The 19,197-nt window shown below is 39.3% G+C and overlaps 2 protein-coding genes across 2 annotated transcripts; one reads left to right on the forward strand and one right to left on the reverse strand.

Moving 5' to 3' along the window:
- Positions 1-257: 257 nt before the first annotated feature.
- On the reverse strand, positions 258-4,640 carry LOC142400266 (cytochrome P450 2J6-like). Its single transcript, XM_075485038.1, has 9 exons — positions 4,309-4,640; positions 3,781-3,946; positions 3,538-3,690; positions 3,271-3,431; positions 2,957-3,133; positions 2,708-2,846; positions 1,984-2,171; positions 1,739-1,880; positions 258-1,276 (listed from the first exon to the last, which is right to left on the reverse strand). Exons 1-9 carry the CDS (start codon positions 4,498-4,500, stop codon positions 1,101-1,103), a joined length of 1,494 nt encoding a protein of 497 aa, XP_075341153.1. The 5' UTR covers positions 4,501-4,640; the 3' UTR covers positions 258-1,100.
- A 1,953-nt stretch (positions 4,641-6,593) lies between these two features.
- LOC142400270 (cytochrome P450 2J4-like) lies at positions 6,594-16,096 on the forward strand. The gene is made up of 9 exons (XM_075485040.1): positions 6,594-6,794; positions 9,150-9,312; positions 9,409-9,558; positions 9,644-9,804; positions 11,750-11,926; positions 12,024-12,162; positions 12,308-12,495; positions 13,950-14,091; positions 15,697-16,096. Exons 1-9 carry the CDS (start codon positions 6,594-6,596, stop codon positions 15,870-15,872), a joined length of 1,497 nt encoding a protein of 498 aa, XP_075341155.1. The 3' UTR covers positions 15,873-16,096.
- Positions 16,097-19,197: the final 3,101 nt, after the last annotated feature.

Here is a 19,197-nt window from a genome sequence, read left to right on the forward strand (position 1 = left end):
CTTATCTAATTTACTTTAAATGTAAATTTCTCACAACTTTAATCAGCAGTTCAGACTATAAACCTCTCCGGATCTCATTTGATCATTCATGTGCTGCTAAACATGGTTTACTTCGATATGTCAGTCTTGTTGTCTCAGCCTGGCCCCCTCTACAGAAATCTTCTGGCTCCGTCACTGGTGGGTGAAGTGCTAAAACTGTACTGGTTGGCAAACAAAAGTAGCAACTAGTTAGTGTAAATAAAGGTCAAAGCATTCGGTTTGGTGTTTAAGCAGTTTCTTTGTTTTACCTGCATTTTCTCTTTATTTCACAGGCCAGCCGTTTAATGTTCAAAAACTAACAAACTGCTGGTACAATTGACAAAAATTTGAGTACACAAACAAGCAGTACTACAGTATTCAGAATTCCTGGAGGAACGTACGTGGGCAGAGGTGAGCACAACATTACGGTAAAAGAATCTCTTCATTGAATTTTCCCAGTGGATGCATTTGTGTCTCAGTTTCCCTGGGAACTTTGTCACGAACATATGCTTCTAATAGGGTCTCTCATGACAACTGACTCATGGGTGAAGGACCAAACTAAGAGCCAGTCACTCTATGTTAGTATGATATAGATGAACGAAGACACTTTGCCTGGAAAGTATGAACCAGGGCCTCTTCCTTTTCATTCTCCCAAGTCCCTGATGCAGTGCTGCTGTCGTGGAGTTTCAGCATGAAACTGAAATCTCATGTGGGCATCAAATTCAAGATGAGCAAAAGAAGATTAAAGATCAGCATTTAGTTTATGGTTTGTGATGCAGAATTAATCACATATACATTTATTCAAATGTCTTAAAGATTCCAGTTTGTGAGCCACAATTTCTTTACACTTTATATAAATGACACAGCTGAACAGCTTCACATATCATTTTCATACATTTTGTCATTAATAATGGTATTCACACAGTGACATTGTAATAATACCTGATCCCTACCATCTAACTTTCCTCACCATCAGTAATCATTCAGCAGTGAATACAGCTTTGCTTCCAAAAACATTTCCCCAGTTTTCCCTGTTTCACACTTGTTTTTGAGGGACCTGGTTTGGCAAAATGTTGCGTAACTCAGCGAGCTTTGGCATAAACCTTGTAGGGATGAGGTACGCGTGTAGTTCCAGTAATTCCTTCTGTACTCAGCTCTACTCCCTCAGGAACAGAGAAGGAGAACTTCTGGAGTAAGCTGACCAAAAACAGGAACAACTCCATCTTGGCGAGGCCTTCTCCCAGACACACGCGCTTCCCTGAGGAACAAACACATACATGCTTAAAAGCTAAGCGTGACAACATCTACTTAAAAAGTCCCAAATTAAACTGTTTGTAATGTATATGTCTTGAGCTTAACATACCTATATACCAGTATCTGTCCCAAAAATTACTAAAGAGTTGTTTAGTAGCTTTTCTTAATTGTATGTGATTTAATCTTTCACTGGAAAATTTATTTAGGAAAACTACTTTTAAAATGTTGTGGACTCATCCTGCAGTCGTGGGCTTTAAATGTTGTTTTTTTGTGCACAATAAACACTCAAACTTTGAATTGTAGCAGAACTGATGAGGAACAGTAGATGACGCACTGTCACGGCAGACTGGGTTGGCGGTTTACTCCACATGTTCAGTTTTCGGAAGCAACGTGAATATTTTTACAGGAAAATGGCATTCTGCCAGCCATTTCGTGGGATATTTAAGATATAAAATGAGTGATTTACCTGCAGAGAAAGGAAGGAATGCTCCTCTCTTCACAAACTTTCCCTCAGCGTCGAGGAAGTGTCCTGGGTTGAAGGTGTCCGGAGTCTCCCATTCAGTCTTGTCAAACAGCACAGAGGTCAACATAGCCATCAGCGATGTGCCCTGAAAACAGCAAAACCCCCAAGGATTACACACCGATACTCTGCAAGAACATGACTAGAAACGCTTGTTACTAACTCTTAAAATTACTGTATTGTAAATGCACCTTGGGTATTAAATAACCTCCCAGGGTTGTATCCTTGGCAGCTGTTCTCATTCCGTTGAGAGGAACGATATTTCCTATCCTCTGGACCTCGTGGATGACAGCATCAGTGTAAGGCAGGTTTGGTCTGTCGGCCATGGAGGGTTGGCGGGTCTGTCCAATCACTCTGTCAATCTCTGCTTGGACTTTCTCTACATGAGAAATTGAAAGAACTTTAGCTTCGGCTGAGGGAGAAATAGTCATTAAAGCTCCTAAGATTTTATATTTTTTGCCTGCCAAATTCTCTGTCCTTGATGTTCCATTTAAAAAAAAAAGAAGGAAAAAAAATCCTTTTCCTTTCTTTGCTGAATATCCATGAAAAGAAAACATGAAGAGATATATGCAAGATGGACTGGTGACCTTTACAGGTTGTACTATGCCATTGGTCACTGCTGAATAAGCCGTACTCCAACCTCTGTCCCTGAATATGATGAAGCAGGTATGTCTGCAGCTACTTTGAACGCAGCTGCTGTTTCCATAGTATTAACAATCAGCAGCCATCCATTAACTTTTCTGTTTCTAATATCAGCTCCTAACAGTTTGCTTTATGATTAAACACATGAAACTAATGTTTGTCTCAGCGGCCTCAGAAGTATATGCATTTGATGGTTATTAGCAACTATTGTACTAACAAGCATAACTATTTTCAATCTTTTTTGCACCTTGTAGGATGTAGCACGTCACCCACCTTGGACTTCAGGGTTTTTGATGAGGAAAACCAAAGCCCACAGCAGAGTGGTGGACGTTGTTTCTGTTCCAGCCAGGAAGAGATCCAGAGAGGTGAGTGCCAGATTGGTCTCAGTGAAGCCCAGTTCAGACTCTTTGTGCTACTCCGAAATACAAAGAAGCAACATCAGTTAATGGCAGGGAGGTTGACAGAAATGTCTGTTTGGTACTTTTGTAGAGTGAAATTGTTGGAATGCAGCTGCCTCCATACCTTCTCCATTTCAATAAGGAAAGCATCAATGTAGTCCCGGGGGTTGTTGCGGTCCAGGTCCTTCTTGTGTCTGTTTGATTCCTGACTGATGAAGTCTTGTATGATGTTGTAATTGTTGAACATTTTGTTGTGAGGACCTGGCATGTGTTTCATCACACCAGGGAATGTCTCATAGAGCTACTCGAAACAAAACGAGATAAGAAAAATCTTTATTCAAAACGTCATTTTTCTCCTTCTGTGGTAAACCTCTGACATCTCACAGTCTGTGACAGTGTCTTTCTCTGTCGGTGTCGAAGAGAATTTCATTGACTTACGAGACCCCATATGGATCCCTCCAGCTGAAGTGCCTCAGATAAATACTTCAGCATGACCTGAAATTTGTGGTCACTGTAGTCAAATCTTTTGCCCATCACCAGCTGGCAAATAATATTAGACACGGCATTGTTGAAGAGGCCTGCAGGGCTGAAAGGTTCACCTGAGGAAGAGGAGGTCAATGGTTAAAAAAACCGGTTGCTTGGATCGTTAGCTGTCGGTAGTGCAGGCATATGATCCGAGTGTACGTCATACTCAATGTAAACCACCTTTCTCCTTCTGTATTTCCTCCTGCAGGTATCGGGTTTCCTCACAGATACATTGTTCCATGGTGCTTTTGCCCAGGCCGAAGGTGCGTAAGGTAGACAAAGCAAAGCGCCGCTGTTTCTTCCATGTTTCACCATTGGCCATGAATAGACCGTCTAGAATGGACATGCACAGGTGAGGAAGTTAAAGGATTATGGAAACCAATGTCTCTACACAAAGTGACTAAAATAGGAACGATTTTATACTTGAGTGTCCAGAGTAAAACCTGTCAGCTATCGCGCTGTGTGGTCGATCCACAAAGTTCTCAGCTTGTGTCACTAAGGCTTCCTTCACCATCTTGTACCCTGACACAATCACCTGTGTATCACTGCCGAAGCGGACGCTGAAGACATTTCCATAGATGTCAGCTAACTGTGAACAATAAAACAATGAACAGACACTGATAAAAAAAAAACATGCCAGTGCACTATATCAAGGTCATAAATTAGAAACTGAGCGAATAAAATTGTTGTTTTAAGGTCAGATTTTCCAATCACATCTACAATTTAACCACAAGATGCTAGCAACTGCTTTATATGTCTGCATATACATTATCATTGGAAACCTAAATGCAAACAACTTAAAGTGAACAGTTTTTATGAAAATATGTAAGAAAACACAAAAAACACAAGTTGCGCTGAACAAGTAATTAAAAATAGATTTGAAAAAAGCTTTTAATCAATATTTAATGACTCAGAAGCCCCTTTAGCTTAGACCTTTATATAAATCAGTACCTTGCAAAAATAAGTTTGTGGGTGTTTGCTGTCCACACTTAAGATATTCCCAAAGAAGGGGAGAGCCTGAGGTCCTGGAGGAAAATTTGATGGTTTCTTGTTTCTGAGGAAGTCCGCTATCAGGAGGAATAGAAAAATAAACAAGAAAAGCCCCTTTAGATCAAAGCTCAGTAAAATATTGTAAAGCCACATGGTTAAAGGAGCAAATCAGGCAGCAGCAGTCACGATGTCTGAGCTGATCTTCTCTTTAAACCAGCAGTGTTTTTATTAAGTCTGTTGACGCTTGATATATTCCTTTTGTCAGCACACCCAGGACAGGCAACTGAAAAATACAGCAGATCATAGTCTGAACAAAGGGGAAAGTGCTTACATAACAAGCTGCAAACCACACCTACTTGCCCCTTGACAAGCAAACCCTCTGTGGCCCACGTATGATGAAACCGATCGTAACCTCGCACTCATGAGATTTTCAGCTCTACAGTATCATATAGCACATTAAGTGAAAGATCTCTACTGCTGTTTCAGTTACTTTAATCAGAGATTAGATGCTGAGAGGTAAACAGAGCCAAGCCAACATTACAAAGTGCAGTAGTGGCAAAAGGCATCAAATAGATTTACTACGCAGGTGCATGTAAGCCGAACAGGTTTGGTAACTGATTGCAGACAAAAACATGGACAAATGTGAGAAATGTAACTGAGGCCAATAAATACCAGTTCATGCTTAATAAGCAGAAAAAGCTGCCTGTTCAAGCCAAATGTCATTCCACTGGAAGTATTTGTATTTGTCAAAGACTGTCAAACAATAAGAAACACTCAACATAATACAGATCAATCAATACTGTGCAAACTCTGTTTGTGGGAAGTTTTCAAAGTTCATGGCATGTCCACTTGTTGTGTCTTTGTAGCAGAATTGCAATCATCTATTTGTGTGAGAACAGAATATAGCATCCATTACACAGGTACTTTAAGAACAATGACAAATTGCAACTTAGCAGCTTTGTTGCAGTTTGTTTTATAATTTAGTCAATCAGACTTTATTCATATCACACTTCTTATACAAGCTGAATGAAGCAAAATGTCTTGACAGACTGTAAAAGCAAATGATAATAGAAACCTAAGAGAAGCAATAAAAACAGGATATTCCAACTGCCCTGCCTACCCTACCCCAGCTTCAATCCCCCTCGAAGCCCAAAGAACGAATAAACCTTGTTCTGATTTTGAATAAATGAATGAATAAATAAACCCCAATACAAGAGACTAAAGAACGAAGGTACAAATGAAAGACTTATTTAGATTTCCTAAATATTGTAGAATTTCCAATGAAGAAACACAAGAGGAAGATAACAGAACTGCAAAAGCATTCAGTTCTTTCATCTTTCAAGGGCACAATTAGACTATAGATATAAGTGAAATGAAATAAAATTAAATGAAAAATACATTTAATTCAAATAACATAGAAAAAGAAGGACATGAATATAAATTTATGTATAAAAAGAATTCAATTAAAAACAAACAGACAAAAAGTAGGCTAAAATAGGAATAAGTAAAACCAGCTACAAACCATAGATAAATAGACAAATAAGTCAAACTGAGCGGAGCAATCCATATCTGTACTTATTTCATTTACTTTAAATGTAAATTTCTCACAACTTTAATCAGCAGTTCAGACTTTAAACCTCTCGGGATCTCATTTGATCATTCATGTGCTACTAAACATGGTTTACTTCTATATGTCAGTCTTGTGGTCTCAGCCTGGCCCCCTCTACAGAAATCTTCTGGCTCCGTCACTGGTTGGTGAAGTGCTAAAACTGTACTGGTTGGCAAACAAAAGTAGCAACTAGTTAGTGTAAATAAAGGTCAAAACAGTCTGCCAGGAGCAGAGAAAATTAGGTGCAGTTGCACTTTAGCACATCTGTTGATAATCAGGAGCAGGCTGTTTCTTGTTTCTCCAACACAGACCATATAATATAACCAGGAGCCTGATTATTTGTTCAAGTGATACATACAAGGTGTGCTCTTTGACCCAGATCAGAAAACACTATCACGTCTTCTTGTCATAGTCATAATAGTTCATATTTATTATTGATTGATTATGGTTCAGGATCGGACATCTCGCACAAATAAGGAAGAGTCACCAAAGTTTAACATGCACTAAACTTCTGAGTCAGTAAGCATGCAAGAACATCACGTAAAAGGACACTAATGGCTTTTATTATGGAAGTCGTGCACGCGCAGTGGTTTATTTGAAGGTCCACCCGACTGAACTGTTGTATTGTGGAGAAGAAATGGAGGCTATATACTATGTACTAGGCTTGGAGTGGATAGACAGCAGGAGTATTTTACTATTTTTCTGTGTCTTTCTTCTGCTGAGCGATGTTTTGAAGAACAGAAGACCGAAAAACTTCCCACCAGGCCCGCTTGCTCTTCCTTTTATCGGAGATCTTCACCGCATTCAACCTGCCAGACTTCACCTGCAGTTTTCAGAGGTATGATTCCGTACTTAGCCTCATCTCTAAGAAGGGGGACGGTGGTCGTGTCGGGTCTCTCCACTTAATTATTGTAGGGGAGGAAGTAATGTTTTCAGACAAAAATAAATACCCCATGATTTGTGTAAAGATTCAGTTTTTCCACAATTTAATATTTTATCCTAAAGTCCCAACTCTTACAACGTATTTGTTTAGGGAGAAAAAGTGACATGATTATTAATAAGGCTACGGCATGTTTGAAGATGAAAGCAATTAATGAAGAATGAAGAAGCATCGCTTGTTAACAATGTTTTCAAACTGTTTACACCTTCTAAAAAAATCACTATTGAAAACCATCTGAGGCCGTCACACTTTCCATAGTTTCTCCGTGGTTGTAAGTCGGGACCTGTGGAAGAGTATTAGGGCCAGGCATTAGAAAAAATAATATTTTGCCTGTCGAGATTAAAGCTGCAGTCTGCAAGATTTGTTGTTGTCATACGTAAAGTCCTACTTTTTGGCATTTTAAGAGTTTACATGATCTATCAGAACGCTTGAAGTTGAAAACGGTGACCTCCGTAGTCGCAAAATGCAAGAAATGCTTATTTTTTTAACCGAAAAATAAAAAGTTATTCAACTTCCTGTCCCGCCCCTTCAAAACACATGAGAACTCGTGCACGTAGACGTGCACGCCAGATGCGCCTACACGACTCCTCATTCATCAACTCACCTGTCATTTGCGATCATGGAAGACACAGTAAGTAGACTAGCCCGTAATGAAGTTCAATAGTCTAGATAAATAAGCGTGGGGACGAGCCTACCTTGTATCGCGCGTGCACAATCGGTGATTGACAGGCAACAGAGCCCAGGTCGTAAACCTGATTGGTTACCTTTTACCGGTCCGGTCTGCAATTTTGTAAACAAACCTGCTGGCTTTGGAGAGACCTAGCGGGACATATAGGGGACCTAGAGAACTCTTTTTTTTTTTGTATTGGGGTATTTAATGTACTACTTTCAGAATCCCCGGACAGTTCCAGGCATTATGCTTGAAAAAGAGTTGCAGACTGCAGCTTTAAAGTCGACATGTCGAGAATAACGTCGACATGTCGAGAATAACATCGGAATGTCGAGAATAAAGTCGAATTTTCGAGAAAAAAGTCAACTTCTCTGGTCCATCATCTAATTACTTTATTTTTGACATTTCGACTTTATTCTCGACATGTCGACTTTATTCTCGACATGTCGACCTTATTCTCGACATGTCGACCTTGTTCTCGACATGTCGACCTTGTTCTCGACATGTCGACCTTGTTCTCGACATGTCGACTTTATTCTCAACATGTCGACTTTATTCTCGACAGGCAAAATATAAATATTTTTTCTTATGCCTGGCCCTAATACTCTTCCGTAGGGACCAGAGTCCTGACATAATGGACGGAAAAAATACACAAATGTTCTGGTTTCAATTTCTATTTGAACAGAAACAAGGCTTTGACCAAACTTGTTTTCTTTACTTCCTGTTCTTCTTCTACGAACACACTCAGCAGGTTCAATACACAAACACTGGTAACAGACTCCCCCTACTGGTCGGAGTCATATATGCAACATACATCACAGTTTATTCACTTACAATGAAGCTGAAGCTATCCAGCATGATTAAACGTGCAATATAGTTTGCACTTCCCTGAATGAATTTAAACTTTACCCCTGTTTTTCTTTTTTGTTTGCTCTGTTTGTCTATTTATGAAACAACTGCTCATTATGAATGCTACAGAGTAAATTAGCTATTTATGATGAGTCACCTAACGAGAGGGGGGAGAAACAAGACAAATGAAAAGCTTTCACTCTCATTTTAGATTTTATCATTCTGTTCACCAGTTGACTGAGAAATGCACGGTGGGAGAGAAGCTGTGCGTTGCAGCAGTCTTATGGAACCAACTTCAAAATGACTTTAACAGGAGCTGCATTTTGATGGATGGTATCAGCATTTAGATGGCATTTGACATAAATCAAGTACCCTGAGTTATCCTGAGTTCAAGATGGAAGAAAAAAAAAAATAATCTAAAGGTTAAATATGAAACAGTCTCTCAGTTCAGACTAATTGTAATTTTTAAGAAAGACATGTATCAAACTATATTTTCCCAGTTTTATTAGGGTAAAGGTTTATTGGGGTTCTTCCTCTTCGTGGGGAACTTTTTTGTGGTCGTCCCCATTCCATTTCAAATACTTTCACCTAATCAGCATTAACATGGCATTACTTTCGAAGAGCTATGTGCTTTGAGCTTTTTGGATCACAGCACACAAACCTGTCTTTGTATCCATCTATGAATCAACCATAAGTGTTGAACCACAACACTAACCTGCTGTCTGTGTGTTCAGTTTGCAGAGAAATATGGAAACGTTTTCAGCATTTATCTCTTTGGTGGAAGAGCTGTCATCATTAATGGTTACAAGCACGTGAAAGAGGCCCTGGTCCAACGGGGAGAGGACTTCTCTGATCGTCCAAGTGTGCCAGTGTTTGAAGAAATTCTTGGGAATAAAGGTGCTTTTTGTTGAATTTCATTGCTAAAGTTGCTGGGTGGTTTTAACTCAGATCCAATTACCTTGAGTTTGATACTGTTTTGTTTTCCAAAAATAGGTATTGTGATGTCAAATGGTTACTCATGGAAACAGCAGAGGAGATTTGCTCTTCATACGCTGAGAAACTTTGGTCTGGGCAAGAAAACCCTGGAGCATTTCATTCAGCAGGAGTGCCAATATCTGACCGAGGCGTTTGCAGATCAGCAAGGCATTAAAATGTTTTTTCTTCATAAATTTATTTTCTTGTGGCTCCTCATTTTTATTGAACTTGACTTTGTCTCTTTATTTTACAGGCAAGCCTTTTGATGGCCAGTCACTGATAAGCAATGCCGTGTCCAACATCATCTGCTGTTTGGTGTTTGGGAATCGATTTGAGTACAACGACAAGCAGTACAGGTATATTCTTCAGTGCTTCAGTGACATCGTGCGCTTACAGGGAGATCTTTCATTTCAGGTGAGACTTCTCTGTTTACACAAATCAAGTCTCTGGACACTAAAAAATTGTCCTGAGGAGTGAGTGTGAGCGTGTGTGTGGTTGTTTGTCTCGTTTGTCTCGTTTGTCTCTGTGTGGCCCTGTGATGGACTGGCAGCCTGTCCAGGGTGTACCCTGCCTCTCGCCCGATGACCGCTGGGATAGGCTCCAGCCCCCCGCGACCGACAAATTTGCATGGTCACAACAAGGCTGTGTTCTGATTTGCTGCTCGTTCAGCATTATTCACTCACTGTATATTTCTCCCTACATGGTGCCTTACGAGGATAAGGGTAGCCAGATGCTGATCCATTTCGGATACTGTGGAATGCAGCGGTGCTTCTCACAGTTACATCAGACAAACAAACGCCAGCAGGATGAGTCCACGTTAAATCTGCATAAGTTTGCTTTTTCCAGTCGAGAAAATGTTGTGAATTACACCTGTGATTAACATCACAGTCATAAAGCTTAGTGATGCAAATTTGAGAGCCGCTTCTGATATCAGCAACATAACTAAGCGACCACTTGATCCCAGGATAACCTGCCCAGTATGTTCTCTCTCTGTCAAGATCTGCGAAATGTGCAGTGCCAAAAGTAGTGTGAAGCAGATGCTGCTTTCAGATAGCAAAGAGAGATCAAAATATAGCCTTCTTGTGTGTTTGAGCAGACATTTCATGTTATCATGTTATTCTTTGGGGTTTAATACATTTACTTTCCATCTGTAGTGAGATCCAGGGTTATTCAGAAAACATTGGAGGTCGCACCCCCAGTTGCCCAGTTCTAACAACACCTTGCAACACATCACTAGATGTATGAGTTGGCTAATTTAACCTGAGGACTTCTATTATCAAAACTCAATAGGTCATTTCAAGTCAAAGAGATGGGGGGACAAAGGAGATACATTTTGTGTGAGGTATTCTTAATCTTAATTTTCTCCCTATGCTGCCCTCAGTATATGTGCTGTGATACACTTTGGTAGTTAGACAAAGAAAGAGTAAAACTAAAACACACAAATACATAATGAATACAAATAAAATTGTTTCCTCTTCATGCTTACACACACACACACACACACACACACACACACACACACCATGTAAATATACTGATTCTTAAATGAACTAAAGTGCTTGTTTTCAACTGCTACCTTTCATGTATTTATTACTTTTTTTTACCTGCAAAAACATTGTATTTTAACATATTTTAATGTATAATCAACTATTTATTCACATTTCTTCCCTTATATGAATTTTAACAACAGTAACAGTAACTATAATGATTCAATAGACTTTCTGCATAAACTTCTCAAAACTAAACATTGCCACAAAAATAATCTGTGAATCTGCGATCATTAATAACAATAAAACTACTTGATACATACCAACGATGCCATCAAAGGGCATAAGATGCAGGCGGACACAAGATAGAAAAAAATAGCAAAAACAGCACCTCTGAAGCATAGTTCTCCTCACTTCCTGGTCATAAGCAAGGACGTGAGTTACCTGAAATGTGACATGTATTTCCTGTTTCAAAATAAAAGATTTATCGATTGTAAGAAAACACTCCCTGTGCCTGCATTGGCTTCTCTCCATGAACTCTGCCACCCTGCTTGGATAGGCTGCAGCCTCCCCACAACCCTGAACAGGATAAAGTGGGTATAGAAACTGAATAATGTGTTTTCATGTAATGAAGTGGGTTTTGACCTAACAGTAGGAAGGTCTTTCCAATGCTAGATGAAAAACTTTTCCTGCAAGACTGCTGGTTTGTTTTGCTCACAGGCAGGTTGTGTATGCTTAAAGGTTTTTGTATGGAAATTCCACTCAACATTTTCAAAAATGATTGTCAATCCCACCAGGTGGAGGTAGGAACCAGTTAGAAATGTCTTATCCGCAGTATTAGATGATTTGGTATATGTCTCCCTGTTCTATAGATTTACAACACTATTCCCTGGCTGATGAAGAGGCTTCCTGGATCTCACCAGAAAATATTTGCTTTGATAGAAAAGTTAACTGACTTTGTAGAAGTCAAGATCAAGGAACACAGACAGAACCTTGACCCCTCTTCTCCAAGAGACTACATCGACTCGTTTCTCATTGAGATGGGAGAGGTGAACGCAATGTCAGATATTTTTGGGGGGATTTTGTACATACATTAAATATGTTAACCGATTATCATATCTTATCTTTCTTTTGTATCTCTGATAGATGAAGGACAAAGATTCCGGTTTTGATATCAGCAATTTGTGCTTTTGCACACTTGACCTGTTTGGTGCTGGAACTGAAACTACCACCACTACTTTACGCTGGGGGCTGCTATACATGATCTATTATCCCGATATACAAGGTGTGTGTCTCTTTGAAGCATCCTGCCAAGACCCTGAACTGTCTGGTTTCTCACATGTCAGTCCTTCCCTGTTTTGGGAGAGAGCATCATTGTTCATTAATGCAGTGCACAGATTCACACTTTGTCCTGTTTTCTCTGTGTGCAGAGAAAGTCCAGGCCGAGATAGATGGTGTGATTGGCTCATCCAGACAGCCCTGTATGGCTGACAGAGAAAACATGCCCTACACTGATGCAGTCATCCACGAGATGCAGAGAATGGGCAACATCATCCCTCTCAATGTGGTTCACATGACAAACAAGGACACCACCCTGGATAAGTACACTATCCCAAAGGTAGATAACCACAGGTAACCCTTTACAATTCAGGACTATAGAGTAGTCTTTGAATAGATTGTACTCCTTTTCTTCATCAGTCATTCCTAACTTATTCCTCTGCTGGTAAAAATTGTTACTGATTCCTTCATAGTGCAGTATTCAAGTGTTATTCAGTACTCAGTTTTCTGCTCTGTGTGATAACATCATGCTGTTCTTAAGTATACCGCCTGGCCAAAAGAAAAAGGTCATTTGGATTTAAGTGAGATTATAGCTAAGAGCTTCTCATTGGAAAAGCACTGTAGTGACTAATATATCTCAGCTGGCAAGAAGTTATTCAACCCTCACTGACGCTGTGAGTCTTCCTTAAACAAGTTAAAAGACATTTTCTGTGTTTGTGGAAAAAGGTTCAAATCTGTGTGACACTAAGCAGATTGATACAGCTACTAGAATTAAGCTAAGAACTGTCCAACATATAATTAAAACCTGGAAGGCTGGTGGTGAACCATCATCCTCTAGGACGAAATAGGGTTGGAAGAAAATTTTAAATGGTTGTGATTGGAGATATCTTAAAATGTTTGGTGAAATCAAATCAGAGATAATGAACAGTAATTATAATCAACACAACTAAAGGTAAGGTTAAACATGATTTCTAGATGCACAATGTGTGGAGAACTCAAAAGTATTGGGACTAAACGATTCCGTAGCCCTAAGAAAACCACCTTTCAATGAGGCTAATAAGAAATTAAGAAAGAAAGCCTTCAATTTCCTAGGCAGCCTAAAGATTAGGCTCTGGAGCAATGCAGAAGCATCATGTGGTTTAAATGAGTTCCGACTCAGTTCAGGGAGCATGAGACAACATTTTCACACATGGACCGGCTACTCCAGAGTCCATAGAACCTGTTGAATGTGTTGGAGAAGAATCTACTCAGCGGTCTGACTCTCCCTTCATAAATATAAAATCATGTGAAAAATTAATTGAACTCAGGACAGAGATGAATTTTATGACACTGCATTAGTTTAGCATCAAATTTATGCGACGACGTTGAATGCATGCCATGATAAAAGATACGTGGTTCAAAATTATTACAGTAGGTGACTTTTTTGGATCTCTGATCTGTTGGGAAAGGCAATCACCACAAACTAATTGTATAAAGGGTTCTGAGCATTTACAGAGATAAAACATCTGTTAAAATAAATGTTTTTAGAATAATATGATCACATGTATTTTGATATTTTTCCCAATAGAATTCAGCTACCAACAATATTTATGGTAACAATGTTATTTTACATTCTTTTCTGGAATTTGGGTTATACTGTGAAACAAAAAACATGAAATAAACTTAAATAATCTGCATTTAAAACTTTGACATGGATTATAAATATTTTTTTTCATTTTGTAGATACATTTTTTTTTTTTTTTTACTGTAAATAATATATTGAAAGTATCTCTTTTAATGATGGGTTTTGCTCAGGGCACCATGATAATACCTTCACTTCACTCGGTCCTACACGATGAGTTGATGTGGGAGACTCCACACTCCTTCAACCCTCATCACTTTCTGGACCAGGATGGTAAATTTAGGAGGAGAGAAGCCTTCATTCCTTTTTCTCTTGGTAAGTCGCTCATTACAATCCTTCAAAAGTGACAAAAAGACAGAAAGAGCTGGCATGTCTCTGCCATCAGTTGGGTTGTTTGTCGTATGTTTCTGTTTACCCTGAACAGATATTACCTACATTGGAAGTGGTCATAGAACACATTTAGCTTTTTTTTTGTGTGTCTGTTCAATTGAGTTGCAACTACATTTATAAGCCGTTCCGGTAATTTCCATTTTGTTTTTTTAATATGAAGTGTGATTTGAAACATCCTGGTGTGTTTATTGTTCAAAGATCTATTCACGAGAAAGCAATGAAACCCAGGAACTTATAAAACCAAGGAGAAGATTTGCTAAATGATAGCATCTGTCAGAATCCCTGTTTTGGCACCCAGAAATGACTGATGTGGTGCAGCTTGGACGAAGTAGATTTCGTGCTTGGTTCTGCTCCATGTGTATTTCTGGGCGTTTTTTTATGGAAGTATTTAGGATTATTTAAAGGAGACTTACTATTTACACACATTGCATAAATCTCTTGTGTCCTAAAATGTAAAATAACAATGACTCAGATGTCTCATTATAGATCAAACTAAAGTATCTGCAGTTATTGATTAGATAAGTATCACAATAATTAAGTAACCATCTGCTGCCTTATCTTTATTTAATGGTTGTAATTATAGTAGTTTGTGTGTGCAGAAAGGCATCAATGGAATAATATTCCTGGCATTATTACATGGCACATGTGTGTTTTGCTCATCTGACTCTCAGGGCGTATTCACACCAGGAAAGTCCGATAGTTCACTTGCTTTGGTCCGAACCTTTTTTTTTTCATTTTGGTGCGGTTCGCTTTCAGACTGTACATTTCAGTAAACAGGACCAAAATATGTCAACAAAGCCACGCGCCCTGAAGTCGTTCGGCTATTGGTCAGAATCGACACGCGCAACACAAAGTGCTAAGTTCAAAAGTGAATGTAGTCATGGTCGCTTTCCGTGCCGTTATTGCTTTTAATATAATCAAAACTATATGTTTTTTCAACGTTTTGTTGCCCAAACGTCCACAAGAGCACGGGTCTCCTCTTCGGCCCACGTTTGTCCCCTACTTATTTTCGGTCTTTCGTTAGCTTTCTAGTCTAGCTTTTTAGTCTAGTAATTAGAAGAACGACGCTCTGTTCTGTTACCTAGCAGCAGACAAACGACGGATGCTCCCGAGGTACAAAAAAGCAAAAAGTCTGGGATTAGGTCCGGTCTGCTTTCACACCTCCAAACGATCCGCACCAGGGTTCGTTTGATCTCGGTCCGCTTGTTTGGTCCGGACCAGAGTTCGGTGGTTTGTATTCAGACCATCCCAAAAGGTCCAGACCAACGAAAATCTGGTCCGTTTGGTCGTTTGGTCCGGACCAAACGAGGTAGGTGTGAATACGGCCTCAGACTTTACCACTTTAACATTAGCAGCAGGGGTAGGTTATTCATTATTTTATCTTCTGTGATACGTGAATACACAAATTGCCCTTATTTAACCCTCTTTTACCTTCTCATAATGGCACCACCGACATAACATTATTGATGATGTTTGAATGTATTGTACATTTAATGAAGAAAAATCTCGTGTTGAATTGTGTATTCTCAGGTAAGCGAGCATGTCTCGGGGAACAGCTGGCCAGGATGGAGTTATTCCTCTTTTTCACCTCCCTCCTTCAGAGGTTTTCGTTTACGATACCTACAGGAGAGCAGCCCACTCTGGAGTACAAGTTGGGAGGAAGTCGCAGCCCCAAACCTTACCGCATGTGTGCCGTTCAACGTTAAAGATAAACCATCAATCATCCTAAACTGAGAGCAATGAATCACTACATTTGTCTTGCTATGAATGAAAAAGAAATATGCTGAAGAAATTGTGACGTTGAGAGTGTTCCTGCTTTAATTTCGTTGTAGAATGGAATGACTGAAGATGAGACCTGCTGTTATAGCAGCAATTTAGTTTAGTAAACCAGGTACTTCAGTCAAATACTGTGAAGTTCTTCAAACAGGGCTGGGGAGGGTTTTTTTTCCTTTAAAAAAACTTTTTCAAGACTTCCTGAATAAATTGTGAATAAACTGTCTCTGTGCTTTTTGTCAGAACAGATTCATGATGTGTGAGTAAATCTGTAATCTGGAATTCGAATCCCAGAAACGATAGATGAAGTCAAAGAAGTTCTCTATTCTCAAATGAAATTGCTTAGAATAAAGGATTTAATGATAATGTAACCTATTTACCAGTTTTAATCCACTTATATATGGCCGTAAAATGGGCATAATTAGTGCTTAGGACTTTTACTTATAACTGGGTATTTTCTCTCTCTCATGCTCCTATTTTCACATAAGTCACTCAAAGATGGACACACCTTCATATCACATAAAGGCCAGCTGAGTATACCGATGAGACTTTGACCCAATACAAGGAATCTGATACTGACATGCATAAGACATTTGATCGGTTCTCGGTTTAATTGTGCAATCAAAACAGCAAACTTTTAGCAAAAATCAAAGTGTCTGTGGCTTTAGAAATTTCCCTAGGATCTGGTGAATTTTTTTTCTGTTTTGCAAGCCATCATCACTTTTTTTCAACTGAAGATAAACCAGGAAAACTTACTCAATCATCCACACAAATAGATAAAAAAAAAAAATTAAAGTAAAAAGTATTTCAAAGATGGTACAGAATTAGTTCAGATGTGATATTCCTGGAAATTATTAACTAAAGTACAAGAAAGTTTGTAAATAGGACTTCGGCTTTTGTTCCCTGTACGAGAGCAAAGGACCTTTTGAAACGTTTGCCAACTTGCCTCGACTCTCTATTGCCTCCGCTGTCAGCTTACTCTGATACCCTTTCATTCTTTGGCAACGTCCTAGAAAAATATCCCAGGCAAAGGGCAGAACTTTTACTTTCTTCTATTTAAACAATGAGTTTGGAAAGAGCACATGTAAAAAACATAAAGATGCCCATATAAACTGAATACTTTTTTATAGAAGATCAGATTTTGTCTGTAATTACATGTTACATACACATTTTTCCACGTGTTATTTTCAACAGTCAATTGACAGGACCTGCTTTCAGGTTCCAAAGCAGCATGAATTAGAGAGCTGAAGGTGCCATTTGGCCATATTTCTTTAAGGGCTTTTTTCTACATCCTTTCAGCGTAACTATCTCGCCTGAAACTTTCTTTGTAGAGCCATAAACAAATGATACTCGATCACCTCTGACTTGCATATGTGTAAAGGTACCACTGATGCAGGTTATAGGTAGGAGGTATATGTTGAAATTTTCCTCACCATGCTGAGGAAGCTCCGTGATACTGTTTTTTTTTGTTTCACGATACATGTTCTGTTTTTCCAACTAAGGGTTACATTGCTGTAAAGATATGTTTGTGCATGATATGAAGGATGTTTAAGGTGTGTCTATTTTCACTGCAGAGTCTTAGATTAATCTGTAAATACCACTTTGTGAGCAGGAAATACTTGTTTTTGTGTGTACATCATTTGTCATAGTCCTGTACTGGTTGTCTCTGGTTTGGGGTGTTTTTTCCTCCTGAGTTGTAGGTTGGGCTGGGCAGGCTGTTGCCTTCCTGGGAAGAGTCTGGCTTCCAGCTCTCCAGTAGCAGCCCTTAAGGACCAGCTTGTGCACCAAGTGTCTGCCAGATTGTCAGCTTCGACATCATGCTAATCAGACTGCTTCACAACTCTCTCCTGAGTTACAAATTCTCTTGTGTTGATTATCTCCTGTGCTTCCTCGGACTTCCTCGCTGGAGGAGAAGTGGCTCACTCATCTGTGCTTCCCACCAGTCTCCTTCGTTCAAGTCAGCTTCACTGAAAGACTCTTTGTGGATGACTTACCTCAGCTACTCACCTGCCTGCCCGCCCTTCTGCAGCTCCTGCACCTGTTGAAGACAACCAGCGGCTCCCCTCGACTCCCTACTGATTCCAACCAGTATGCCCAAACACTACATTAACTGTAATTATTCTGGACACACTCCTGGATTATCTTTGGAACCCCTTTCTGGAAATAAAATACCTCTCTTCTCCTCCAGAGAATCTGACCATGCGACTTGACATTTTCGGGATTTCACATCCACCCAGATCAGTCCTGTCTTACTAATAAACCAGTTACACTTTTAACACCCTCCTCTGGTTCTTGCATTTGACTGTTAAAACAGGTTAAAAACTCACAAATGACAGATTTCAGGTTTTGTTGCTTTTCAAAAACTTTCTAACGTTTCTGGATACAGGATTTGGTATATTCTCTCTGTTATTGTGAATACTTTCACCTGTTTTATCATCATCAACTAAAACACAAATCTGCTGTGTGTTTAGCTTGCAGACAAATATGGAAACAATTTCAGCCTTCATCTCTTTGGTGGAAGGATTGGGAGTCGTTAACAGATACAAGCATGTGAAAGAGAACCTGGTGAAACATGGAGATGAGGTTTCTAGTTTGTGTTTTGTAGGGATGAAGTACGCACAAAGTTCCAGTAATTCCTTCTGTACTCAGTACTAGCTCAGGAACAGAGAAGGAGGACTTCTGGGGTAAGCCAACCAAAAAGAGTAACAACTCCATCTTAGCGAGGCCTTCTCCCAGTCACAAACACTTCCCTGAGGAACAAACACATACATGTTTAAAAGCTAAGCGTGACAAAATGTATTTAAAAAGTCTCCATGAAATTAAACTTTTAATACACATACCTTGAGCTTAACATACCTGTATATCAATATCTGCCCCAACAATTACAGAAAAGTTGTTTCCTTAATCTCATGTGGTTTCATCAAGATGGACTGGTGACCTGTACAGGTTGTACTATGCCCCTTGCTTAGTGCTAGCTGGGGTAACCTGCACTCTGACCCTGAATATGATCAAGCAGGTATGTCTGCAGCTATTTTGAACGCAGTTGCTGTTTCCATAGAATTAGTATTGTTGCGGTCCAGCAAAACACACAAAACATAAGTTGTGTTACACAACTTGTCAAAAATAGATTTGAAAAAAGCTTTTAAATAATATTTGATGACTTAGAAGCCCCTTTAGCTTAGACCTGTATATAAATCAGTACCTTATAAAAATAATTTTGTGGGTGTTTGCTTTCCACACTTAAGATATTCCCAAAGA

This window comes from Odontesthes bonariensis, chromosome 15 (genome assembly GCF_027942865.1).
Source record: "Odontesthes bonariensis isolate fOdoBon6 chromosome 15, fOdoBon6.hap1, whole genome shotgun sequence".
Classification (NCBI taxonomy): Eukaryota; Metazoa; Chordata; class Actinopteri; order Atheriniformes; family Atherinopsidae; genus Odontesthes; species Odontesthes bonariensis.

Bases quoted from the DNA above. Each gene is read 5' to 3' on its own strand.
- LOC142400270 (XM_075485040.1), top strand. From the start codon at position 6,594: ATGGAGGCTATATACTATGTACTAGGCTTGGAGTGGATAGACAGCAGG. The intron at 6,795-9,149 runs GTATGATTCCGT...CTGTGTGTTCAG, and splicing joins TTCACCTGCAGTTTTCAGAG to TTTGCAGAGAAATATGGAAA. The intron at 11,927-12,023 runs GTGAACGCAATG...TATCTCTGATAG, and splicing joins TTCTCATTGAGATGGGAGAG to ATGAAGGACAAAGATTCCGG.
- LOC142400266 (XM_075485038.1), bottom strand. From the start codon at position 4,500: ATGTGGCTTTACAATATTTTACTGAGCTTTGATCTAAAGGGGCTTTTC. The intron at 2,847-2,956 runs GTATGGAGGCAG...ATTTCGGAGTAG, and splicing joins TCCTTATTGAAATGGAGAAG to CACAAAGAGTCTGAACTGGG. The intron at 2,172-2,707 runs GTGGGTGACGTG...TTTCTCATGTAG, and splicing joins CAAAAACCCTGAAGTCCAAG to AGAAAGTCCAAGCAGAGATT.